Genomic DNA, 12,182 nt, shown 5'->3' on the forward strand with positions numbered 1-12,182 from the left:
TGAAAGAGCCCACAATCATCAGAGACAGACACGATAGGTTGTGTTGGCTATGGCGGATGATGGGCAACAGCACGCCTCCATAGCGATCAGAGAGCACTCATGTGCAGAGCAGTGCTCTCTTGTAAGTTCCCCATCATCTGCCGCAGAATGCAGAATCTGCCAGGAAGAAGATGACCAATCGAACCTCGAGTCTCCCTGTGCTTGCTCTGGTACCCTCAAGGTTAGCCTGTTTCTTTCTATTCATATATATCTATCTATCTATATATATACACAAACACACATATATGTATGAATGTGTGTATGTATGTCTATATGCCTCTCTCTATTCATATATGTATGTATTTACTGATCTCACACAAGAAGTTTGTGTTTTCTTACATGATTATAATGCAAAATTAAGTTTTAATTCTCCTTCCTTCCTTCCTGATGGAGTATAGAGGGGGTGTTTCTCTCACTATATATACATTACTTGAGTTTTGTTTATGAACCATCAATCCTTGTTCTGTTATAGGCCTTTATCAAGCATGGCAATTTTTACTTATGTTTTTGTTAATTTTCCCTGTTTCAGTATGCTCACCACAAATGTGTGCAGAGGTGGTGTGACGAGAAGGGAGACACGATATGCGAGATTTGTCATGAGGTGAATCTACATGTTTTCCTCTCACAATGCTGATTTGAAGGGCTCGCCGCAATAATATCTAGTGTTCAGGGATCAATGTGTAGCCTATGGGACCTTAAAACTGTTGTAAAGAGCGACTAAAGAAGGTGTCTAGGGTCAAATGTATGCAATGCTAGGAAATCCAAATGCATGCATAGGTAGGCTACATATATTCAGTGGTATGTAGAGATAGTAAATCAGAATTTGCTACCATTGTCATGTTTCAGCCTTATAAATGTGGATATCATTCCCCACCACCTCCTCCGCCTATCTTGCAGCTTCAACCAGGAACTGTGGCCATAGATTTCAGGTAACCTTCCTCTCGAGAGAAGATTTCCGTCAAAAGTTGTTTGGCATGTAAGTTGGCTCAAAATACAATGTGATTGCGATGAATGACTGTACAGTGATGATTGGGGTCTTCCGGGTTCACGCTCAATGGAGCTTCGTGACCCGCGTATTCTTGCTCTTGCTGCAGCTCAAAGACGTTTCCTGGAATCTGAATATGACGAGTACAGCCCCATTCATTCTGGCACTTCTACCTGCTGTCGATCGTTAGTGCTCATCGTAAGTTCTCCTTGTTAGAATTGAAGAAAACAAATAGGTTCAAATGGCTAATTTCATATGGTTTCCGGGAAGTTTTTGTTAGATTCAGGTTTTTGGCAAGAATTTATTGTAAACTTTTCCCCTTAAATGAGCCAAATGTTGTGAAAATTTTGAAATCTTAGCCCAGTACTTCTAGACTAGCTCAATTATTTATATACTAAGCTGAGTATTTTGATCTTCTTTCTTATGTCCCCCCCTTCAGTTATTATTCTTATACTTAAGGCATTTATTCTGATTCTATTTTGTCATTACATTCTTCCACAGCTGTTGGCATTGTTATTGCTTCGTCACACAATTACCATGATGGATTCGACGGCTGATGATGATGCTTCCATGTTCATAGTGGTAAGGCCCTGTTTAATTTGAATTGGGTTTACATATATACACATAGTCATATATGCCTGTGTCAAAATGATCCTAACTTCTTGCACAGATTTTCCTTCTCCGGGTTGTTGGGTTTTTCCTACCTTGTTACATTGTGGCCCGAGCCATGAACATGCTAGAGGCACGTCGACAAGAGGTACCTTATACTTAAATCTAAACGTCTTCACAAACTCAATATATGCAGTTCTTTTGAAGTGAAATGAGGTCCTCGAAACCAATCCTTTCTTGATTGAAGTTCCAGGCAGGGCTCTTGCTTCGCACAAGGCCAGACATTCTTACCCTGGTGCCCGCAGTCGGACAAGCACGATAATGACAACAACAAAAGACGAAACGTCTTCAAATTGAAGCAGCAGTTTTCTCAAGCCAAACCATCTTCACATCCAACCTCTGTCTCTTTCATTCGCTCAATGGTGAAACCTTACTTAGGCATGGTGTGGTTTGGCTCATGCATATATGTATATCATTCCTTGGAGAAAAAAGAAGAAGAGAACTTTAGGCTCTCCATCCGTGGATTGTGTATTTACAGTTTCCTCTTTAAATAATGCAGATAGCATATAATGTAGTGAACATTTGGATATAAACGAACGTTTTGATTGTGCAATATTGAGGCTTTTAACTATTATGGTAACTCACCTTGTTTTTTTTGCTCCAATTTACTTGATTAGGTGATCTTTTTATGCACAAATTTCCTCGACAAGCAATGCATTTGAAAGTATGCTGATAGATAGAGTACATAAGAGGATTATCCTCTAATTCAATATCATTTGCACATCTACGTAATTCACCTTTACCATATTAACATGCACTTGCAGAATTGGTATGCTATGTTCTTTGTCTTTGCATAATTTATGGTGATTTTATCATAAGGGAGGGAGTTATGTTTGAAAACAGCAAGCAGGGGTCAAGACACTTCGTTCTTAGGTGATCGAAGCAATGCATAACTTTTCTTTTTGTTGGTCTTAAGGGCATGAATCATACTCTCTTGTGTGAAGCTTATCTGATACAGCTCTTAGATGCAGCAATATTCGTCATAATGCCTTCACGGATGTTTCCTTGCAAGGGAAATATGTCTTGAAAGATAGCAAATCCTTGCAATAGATCTATCTCATTATTTATTTTCAGCTGATTTCAAGCAAGTTAAACTCAACTTAAATTCTTGTCAAATTTCAAGCAAGATTACACAAACATGTTCAGATTCAAGCTTCCATTCCACTTATCATAACCATATCATTGCCAAAATATGTATACACTAGCCTCTTTCACATAATCGTCATTCTTGGACTTCGTTAGTTCACAACCAAATGTTTGTCGCCATTGAAATGTGATGCGAGGGAATAGCTAATTTATTTTCGAATGCTAGTTACACTTTAATCATTTTTATCTTCTTAGGCTGAACTTTATGATGAGTAAGGTAACAACATTTTCCAATCTCCACTTTGTTGAAACATTGACAATTCACTTAAGAACAATTATAATTACGATTGTCATTATCACACTCCATAGTTATTGATAGGATTTGTTATAAATTCATTTAATTTTACAAAATTATTTCCATTCACGAAAAATGAACAAATTTTTTGATAGGCTTAAATGTAAAGCAAGAATTGAATTGACCTCCAACAATATGAAAGGGCATAACCATTGCAACATCAACACAAGATCATGTACCAACATTATGTAACAAGTTTAGTCTATTTTTTAAGTCTAGAGTGTCTTTTTTTTACCCACCTAATTGTTGCAATTCCAACTTCAATCATACCCAATATCACATAAACAAATTTCCCCCCCTCTACACATACAACTTGACCATTATGGTTTTCACACACATCTTTTTGTTGCACTTTGATAGGAAATCCAAATTACATGGGCATGCGTATGCATACATGCAGTTGTTCGTGCTTGCAACATAAAGCATGCATACCTATGAACATTTGACCCAAAACTGGTCGATGTCCATCAAGAAGCCTTTGGGAAATTTTTCGTAGTTGGCCAAACCCATCTCCAAGCTTTGTGATAGGGTTCGCCATCGTATGTAAATTTCGGCCAATGTGAATCATATTATTCATTTGGAAGATTATATAATGAAAGAAATCAAATGATAACTTACGTAAGTTCTCTTTAAAGTATCCTTAAACATAGTATCCATCATTGGTTCATGATTAAATGCTTCATCATAGACATGGGTCTCAAATATTTTATTTTTATTTTCTTGTATTAAATCCAAAGAAAGGTAATGAGAACTTATGCTTGCTCTTTTATTAGTTCAAAAAAGCATTAGCACAAAGACATTATATATCCATACAAAAACATACTTCTTGAATGATTATTAGCAGCATAAATGAACTCAAAACCAAACCAAAAGCATGAATAAATGTCACCCAAGATTCATGTCGATATTGTATATTACATTCTTGGAGTCATAAGAGTGTTAGAATCACGATTAAGAAGCGATTTACAAAAGAAAATATGAATATACTTTATGTATGTACGATGAGTGTACCGAAATATGGAACCTCAATTTGTCTAGGGGGTTCCCAAGCTTGGATTCACATGGAGGTTTTAAGGTACACAACCAACTTTAGTCAGTTTGTAAAAAACAATCATAGTTGTGTCTTATAAGGCATGTACTCATAGGCTTGTATTAAAACGCTAAAAACGACGACTAAGAGTTTAATAACAAGACAATGCATGGAGACAAAAAAACATAAAAAATAGAATCATCAAGGGTTCACCATGGAGAAATTTCAGCCCTACAATTTAAAAAAAGATCGATAATGACCCAAGTAGACAGAAAACGAGTTTTGAGGTAAGTTAGGTTTGATGATTTTGATGTATACTTTACTCCACATTAGCAACTTGATTTGATTGAAATCAAAAGCATCCATGATATTAGCTTAAATGAGTTTTGCACCCAAAATATCGACTATGGTTGTAAAATGAATATCATCAACAATGGCGATTGAATGAGTCATTGAGGGTCAAAGCATTACACGAAGGATATAATCGATTTACTTGCATCTTGAAGCATTTACTAGTCTTTAATTTGTCTGTGAAACATTTGAATGGAGCGCAAAACCATTTTAAATTGGAAGGAACATAGTGAGCCAAGGATATAATCGATTTACTTGCATCTTGAAGCATTTACTAGTCTTTAATTTGTCTGTGAAACATTTGAATGGAGCGCAAAACCATTTTAAATTGAAAGGAACATAGTCAGCCCTTGTTTCGTCACCATTTTTCAGCTCCTCCCCCATTGCCCATGTAATGCCTTCTCTTTCTTTGTGCTACTTTAGTAATCATTACGAGTTTCTTTCATCTAGTTAGAAACCACAAGGTTAATTTAGAAAGCTTTGCAATATAAATTTATATGTTATTACTTCCCCCTTACAACATGTGAAAACATTTAATATCCTATAAGGTGGAGTTATCCATTATAGATTCACCTTGGAAACTTAAAATTCAACATGTGATCTAGATGAGGGCAAACATTAAGACCGTTGTGTGCACGTTATAAAGAGTGAGCACACTTAGAAGTCATGATTTATTAAATTTCACTCTCAAACTTTATATGCTTAAATGTGCATAAGTTTCTAGAATAGAGCTCCTTGCAAAACTCTCTAGTTTTTCTCGTATATAGTGGGATCCAGCTTTGATACCCATCAACTACATCAATGTCAAGTTGCTAACCGAAATAAGAAAAACCACCTAACATCCACAACTACAATGACACATCATACACAATGGGACATATTTAACAATATTGTCATTTAGGAAATACCTATGAGGACATGCAACAAACATTGTGGTCGTATCATATAATAGGATTTGAAACAAGAAAAGTTGAATCATCTTACATAGGTGGGTTCAAATGAGAAAATGTTAATCATGGATGAGTTTATATTTTTGCTTTTCTTTCAATGGGGGATCGACCTTGACATCTTACCAAAATAAAAGTAAACATCTTCCTCGTTAGGACATCACAAACAAGGATCATAATTTCTTCAAAAGGAAACATCCTACTTGGTAGTAAGTTCACATACAAAGAATCATAATTTCTTCATGTATTATCCTACAATCTTTCATTTGGTGTTTCGATATTTGCTTGAATAATAGGTGGCAATCTCTATCAAGAAGTCGCATGCAAGGATCATAAATTTGTCAAGCGATCATTCTATAATATCTTACTTTGTGTTTCAATATTTGTTTGGACATTCCGCAGCCATCTATATTTCCATTTCTCATTAAGACCCATTGCAAGAGGTTCAGATCTGAAACAGAAATACCAATATTGTCTATAGATCTATGATTTCCATATCCTTGAGGGAAACCTTCTTCTCTAACAATATTGTAGAACACACATCCATGAGGCTTCACGGGTCATAAGAACCATGAAAGAGTGTCCTTCAGGATGAACTTCAATTGATTTTTATTAGATCAAGCAGGCGTGCATACACTCAACACGACCCTGAAAAGGTGGGCAAGAATGGGAAAGGGGACAATGTAAGCAAGCCCAAGATGTGATGAAGAAGCAAAGGGGAGAGAGAAAGAGAGAGAGAGAGAGTGTGTGTGTGTGTGTGTGTGAACTCCACCAACACCAACAATGCGAGACATCAATAGAAATAACAGACTAACTTCAAAAACAAAGCTGAAAAAATTAATGAAAAATGGAAAAAGGGAGTAGAGAGCAATTTTCATTAGCAAGCTTCATCACAGATCAGATTTTACTACTGCATTTGCATTTGCAACTTGAGTGTTAGTAAGGGCCACTACAATTTGTTATCATGACAACCCCTGTATTAATGGTTTATATGTACACAACACAGAATTAGACACTCTTGGGTTCTGTTTGCTCTTTCTATGTGCCTGTAAATTGTAATGCAACTCAGCTAAATCTCTCTATTGGATACCTCCTTTTATTTCTAAGAGTCGTTACCAATCCATAGCTTCCCATTACATTTCATAATCCTCTCAGATATATGAATATATACATAGGTCAATTTCCACAGATAACCCAGTCATCAGTGAATGGCTCATAGAGTCCAAAGATACCCACCTAATTCATTTTGAATTTGTAATCCTTCATAAGTTATTTAGTTGATCCTCAAGGGTCACATTTAAATAAATTGGATTTCTCACGTACTTCCATTACTTCTGCATTTGAAGCAACAAGCACTATTGGAGACATATTCCTGGATAACAAAACAGATTGGGGTTCTCATTCAGTCCTGCTCACACACAAACAGATTAATTGAGGAAGGGATAATACAACAAGGTGAACACATAAGTATGTATATATACAGAATGAACAAAAGTGTTAATTTCCTTAATTTAATGTTGCTTTCTTTGGGTTTGTGGCTCCAGCCACAATGCCATCTTATGTGTTGGTGTATGTAAGCAATGAATTTGTGATCCTAAGATAATTATAGTGATAATTTGCATTTCAATTTTAGATAATGTTTTTTCTGTGATAATTTGTATTTAAATGAAATGTGATAATGTTTTTTCTGTGATAATCTGTGATAATGAAATGACATGTATTTTGGTGCCTATCTCAGAGCAGAAACCATGGCAATCCGAATTCAATGCTATAGAACTGAGCTTTTCAATCCATTGATAACCACGAGCAGATACAATGATATGCAAATTTGACAGATATGACTCTTGAAGAGGTGCTGAAGGATGTAACTTTAAAGGAGATGGAGAACTCCGAGGTTGAGCAATTGAAAGAGCTACTTGCAATAGAGAAGAAGAGTGTCTCTGAAATGTCGGCCGAGCTACAAACCTTGAAAACAGAAATAGGAAATAACAAACATGAAACCGAACGTTTCACATTGGTGAAGAAAAGGTTTGATGATAGAAGGTATATGCAACAACCGAAGGTTCATTTAGAGCTAGAAGATGCAGAGAATACCATAGCTGAGCTTAAAGAAGAGGTGGCTTACAAGGCTAGTGTGAACAGGAGCCTCGCATTGCAACTCGAGAAAACAATCGAGTCCAACTCAGAACTTCTCCTGGAGATAAAAGACTTGGATGATTTGCTACAAAGCAGAGAAAAAGAGATAGCGAAACTCAGAGGAATGAATGATTCTGCCAATTATTTTGAAGAAGAGAAGGCTTTATGGATGAAAAAACTTGAAGAAAGCGAGAAAGTAATCAAAGAACTCAAGTTATACATAGAGGAGCACACAATACATGGGAAAACAGAGGATATCGATAAGCTGAAATTAGATTTGGAGAAGGCAGGCAGAGAATGTGGTGAGATACGGGAAGAGAACATGAATCTTTTGTCACAATTGATGAACCTACGCCATCTAACCAATGAAAAAGATGCTTTGGTTCACCGACTTGAATCAAAATTGGCCACATGGCAAGACCAAGTCCCCTCTACTGAGAATGGATTGGAAAAGAAGCTAAAAGAACTACAGTGTACAGTTAATGATCTGCGAGATAAGCTTCACCTCTCTGAGGAGTTATCACAAAGCCAGCTAGATAGCAATAAGGTCTTTCTGGAAGAGCTTAGTTCTACTGTTGACACATTGCGGATCAAGAATGAGCAACTGGAATCGATGCTAAAGAAATCAGAGGAGAGTAATTCTTCCTTGACCCAAGAGATTTCAATGCTAAGAAAAGACATCATAGAGCATGAGAAAGAGCGATCATTGCTCATGTCACAGAGAGGTCAAATGAAAACCTTGAGAGAAAAGATATCTGTAATCACCCAAAGTTACGAGATTGCCATTAATACCATCGAGAATCTTGAAGGTGTGAATAAAACTTTGCAGGAGGAAAAAGATGAAGCGTTTTCTGTTCTAAAGAAACAGCTTACAAGTACCGAGGAAAAACTAGATGAAATGAACTTGCAATGTCAAGAGGTAAATAAAGACTTAACTGAGGCACAGAATCAACTTAGACAGAAAGAAGAAGAGGTCCACTTTCTCCGTAATGCTAAGGAAATAGCTGATGCTTCTCTGAGGTCTTTTCAGTTGACACACAAAGAGTTACAAGACCATGTTAACTCACTTCTCATAGCTAAAGAAAAAGCCGATACTTCTTTAAGGTCATCGAAGGCAGCACAAGCAACTCTACAACAGAAATTGCAAGAGCTGGAGCAGATTTGTTCTCAAAGGCTTCAACAACTCCACGAGGCTAATGATGATATTGCAAAGCTTAGAGATGATTTAGAAAGGGCTCAGGACAAGCTCCAGCAGACTTATTATAAGCTAGCTGAGGCTGAAATTGACAAATGTGGCTTAGAGCGAAGACATCAGGATAATGCCGAAGAGGATCGAAACACGAATAATAAGCCATTTGACCTTCACCAAAAAGACATAGATGATTTGAAGATGTCATTATTGGCATCAGAGAGTAGAGTGCACGAACTGAAGCTAGAAAATGCTAATCTTGCAGAGAAACTGTCTGATGTGGCATCTGAGAAAAATGAAATCAGTCATAGATTGAAATCAGCACAGCAAAGAGAGCTCGAATTAGACAAGAAAGTCAAAGACATGGGTAGAGAACTCCTCGACATTCAAAATGAAACAGTTGTCTATGAACAAACAATGACCCAACTCGAGAGCAGATTACAGTTCCTTGGTGGCAAGAGAATCGATCAAGAAGAAAAACTGATCGTCCAGCTGCAAGGGTTGACAGCTTCACATCATGAGATGCTCATGGAAAAAGAGAAAGCACAAAGCTGCATTAATAAACTCCAGAATGACAATGCAAATCTTACGAAGGAGCTGACCATGTGGAAAGATAAGGCAAAAAGTGCTAGGCATCAAAATGCTTCATTGGAAGAAAAGAATACTAGCATTTCCAAAAGTGCTAAAAAAGCACCTGAGCTTGACCAGAAAAATGAAATAGTCCGGCTTCGCAAGCACGCATCTGACTTGAAGAAAAAGCTCATTGAGCAAGAAGAGGAAAAAGATGAGATAAAAAAGAAAATGTTATTATTCCAACGGGAGGTCCAACACAAATCTGAACTTCTAGCTCTTTCCAAGAAAAAGCTTCGAGAAAAAGAGAAGGATGATATTAATGGAGGCCAAAAGCCCACGAAGCATCAACCTAAAACTACGCATAAGATGATGAGCACTGGCACTGGCATGTCTCAAAGTGTAAAAGCCATGGCCAACCTTGCAGAAAAAGTGAAATTGCTTGAGGTAAACGACTCACTCAAGCATCAAGTTTCTGTCTCATTTTGCTACCATTCCCACAAGACAAATCGTTTTTTTTGTTCTTTGTTTGCAAGTTGCATGTTGACTGGGAGTAACTCAGCAAACCAAAAATACACTTTTTTTTGCTCTTTTGATTTTGGATAGGAGCAACTCAACACCAAAAATGTAGAGTTAGAAGCAGCAAAGTTTCTTCTTGAGGGAAAAGAACAACTCCTGTGCAAAAAGGCAGAGCATGATACTGGGGTTCGTAGACAATGTCAAGATGAGGTATTAGGACCGATTCTGCAAATTTAAAGACACTAATCATATTTCCTGTTATATAGTTTTTCACTTATATATATATAGATAACTGAACATGAAGAAGGTTCAGTGGTTTAAGATATAGTTGATGGATGACTTGATTTATGTTCCTGAGACTTATTCCAGAGGGATAATTGGCACAAGCAAGATTCAGTTTGTTCTCAAACAGACAAGGTTTCACAATATGTTGCATCAGATGAAGCATTTCAAAAAGAATTCAAAGCTATGCAAGAGGTATATTTGTCAACTATCTTTCTTAGAATTTGAAATCTTTTTCCCTTTACTTTCCTGATGATGTCTACCTTGAAATTTTAGTAGTTCTTGTAGTACACCTAGCCTCAATAAGAAACGTTGATAATTACACAAGTTGCAGTTTAATACACAATGGCAGAATATAAACCTACAGCATTGGCTTGGTCTTAATCTCTTTTTTTGCAACATATCACACTGGCTTGTTGCATCAACTGTGGTCTACTTCATGTGCAGGAAAATCAACGTCTAAGAAATCTACTATCTCAGCTCACCATAACATCACAGGAAGAAAATGACACCTACAGGTAGACGATTATATTCATGTGAATTCTGATACTTTGAATAGGTTATTAAAGCTACGCACACCATACATGTGCATGTACCCATACATATTCAATGTACCACATACCACATACAACACAGCACATACCAAATACCAGATATCAATTACCATAATCCACATTCCACATGCATACACCGCATCCACATACCAAATACCAAATACCAGATATCAAATACCATAATCCACATTCCACATGCATACACCACATTCACATCTGACAAGATCAAGAAAATGAGCTCATGATTAGTAGCCAATATAAATTTGAACTAATATAGAATGACTATTTCAATTCTGCGTTGCCATGGTGGGTCCTTACAAACGATACTCTGGCACAAGTTGAAATGTACCTTATTGTACATATCCAAAACATGTGTTAAGAATCTCACATACATAAAAGTCCCACAAGGAAATTTTTTTGAGCAGAATTTACCGATCCGGATTTAACTGGTTTTTGGGGCAGCCTTGAAGGATCTGTGGTGGGGAGCAATCCGGAGAGAGTAGAAGAGGAGTTGAGGGAGATGAGGGACAGGTACACACAGATGAGCCTGAGCTTTGCAGAGGTGCAAGCAGAGAAGGAGGAGCTCCTGATGACCATCAAAAGCCTGCGCACGGCCACCTTCCTCGCTGGGTAGAGATGACGACGATGATGGATATGGTCATCATCATCGTCGTCGTCATCCTGGCTCATATACATCTACATCTACATATGTATATGTATATGTATGTATCTAGGTTTTCATATACAGCATATCAACGAACAGACAGACATGGCTACCATTCTTCCGAGAAGCTCATACCGCCATCGCCAACACCATCACCATCACCATCACCATCACCACCGGCCCATTCAGACAGATGAGACGGCCACCCAAGGCCCGGCCGCCCGGCCACCTAAATGTCCGGCTGTTTGTTGCATCTCCTCATCTCGTGGGCGACTCATTTTTCTTTTCCTCTCCATGCGGCAGTTCTTCCCCGGCCCTGCGGACTTCCGCCCGCTTCGTCCTCGTCCTTTTTTTTTAACGTTTTTATAACATCAATAGTCCCCGGGACATATTTGTGCGCCATTAGAATGAGAGAAATAATGGAGGCTGCCGATGTCTTGCATAAGTTTTCTTTTCTTTTTATAAAGCTTGTCATAGAGACATATGCTTCCATCACATGCTTCATTACCGTACATGCTTGCTTCCTCCTTCGTGTCACATGACATGTTCCCATACCACCAGAAGAAGAAAAGAGAGAGAGAGAGAGCATTGGCTTTCGTTACACATATAATCCTTTGGTGTGACAACTCGGATGTTACCTACTAGTATGCAACCAAAATGGATCACCTACAAGCATGATATTTCATGTATGCTTGATTGCTCCACCACACAAATAATGAATTATTGAGTTATGATAAGGCTTTTTCTTTCTTCTTTCTATCTTACTCGATACCTTGCCTTTGTAGTGTGACGTGTCCAAGTATATA

At 37.6% G+C, this 12,182-nt stretch overlaps 2 protein-coding genes across 4 annotated transcripts; both read left to right on the top strand.

Annotated features, from left to right (window-relative positions):
* LOC147856389 (uncharacterized) lies at positions 1–2,273 on the top strand. Of its 2 annotated transcripts, none has more exons than XM_087329792.1 (7): positions 1–220; positions 569–640; positions 886–968; positions 1,063–1,222; positions 1,526–1,606; positions 1,695–1,781; positions 1,881–2,273. In XM_087329792.1, the coding sequence occupies exons 1-7, from the start codon at positions 50–52 to the stop codon at positions 1,953–1,955; spliced, it is 729 nt and encodes a 242-aa protein (XP_087185918.1). In that variant the 5' UTR covers positions 1–49; the 3' UTR covers positions 1,956–2,273. The 2 variants fall into 2 exon arrangements, with proteins under 2 accessions (XP_087185918.1, XP_087185919.1); XM_087329793.1 differs by having other exon boundaries at positions 1,887–2,273.
* Positions 2,274–7,299: 5,026 nt separating this feature from the next.
* Positions 7,300–11,346, top strand: LOC147856390 (uncharacterized). Of its 2 annotated transcripts, XM_087329357.1 has the most exons (5): positions 7,300–9,804; positions 9,964–10,086; positions 10,246–10,353; positions 10,606–10,676; positions 11,175–11,346. In XM_087329357.1, exons 1-5 carry the CDS (start codon positions 7,300–7,302, stop codon positions 11,344–11,346), a joined length of 2,979 nt encoding a protein of 992 aa, XP_087185483.1. The 2 variants fall into 2 exon arrangements, with proteins under 2 accessions (XP_087185483.1, XP_087185484.1); XM_087329358.1 differs by lacking the exon at positions 10,246–10,353.
* Positions 11,347–12,182: the final 836 nt, after the last annotated feature.

The sequence above is a fragment of the Azolla caroliniana genome, unplaced genomic scaffold, assembly GCF_043228905.1.
Source record: "Azolla caroliniana isolate FFs.n. ecotype wild unplaced genomic scaffold, voAzoCaro1.0.p SCAF_13, whole genome shotgun sequence".
Classification (NCBI taxonomy): domain Eukaryota; kingdom Viridiplantae; phylum Streptophyta; class Polypodiopsida; order Salviniales; family Salviniaceae; genus Azolla; species Azolla caroliniana.

Excerpts from the sequence above, each read along its gene's own strand:
- LOC147856389 (XM_087329792.1), top strand. The coding sequence starts at position 50 with ATGGCGGATGATGGGCAACAGCACGCCTCCATAGCGATCAGAGAGCAC. Across the intron at positions 1,223-1,525 it reads GTCGATCGTTAGTGCTCATC|CTGTTGGCATTGTTATTGCT; the intron begins GTAAGTTCTCCT and ends ATTCTTCCACAG. Across the intron at positions 1,607-1,694 it reads ATGCTTCCATGTTCATAGTG|ATTTTCCTTCTCCGGGTTGT; the intron begins GTAAGGCCCTGT and ends CTTCTTGCACAG.
- LOC147856390 (XM_087329357.1), top strand. The coding sequence starts at position 7,300 with ATGACTCTTGAAGAGGTGCTGAAGGATGTAACTTTAAAGGAGATGGAG. Across the intron at positions 9,805-9,963 it reads AAAAAGTGAAATTGCTTGAG|GAGCAACTCAACACCAAAAA; the intron begins GTAAACGACTCA and ends GATTTTGGATAG. Across the intron at positions 10,677-11,174 it reads GAAGAAAATGACACCTACAG|CCTTGAAGGATCTGTGGTGG; the intron begins GTAGACGATTAT and ends TTTTTGGGGCAG.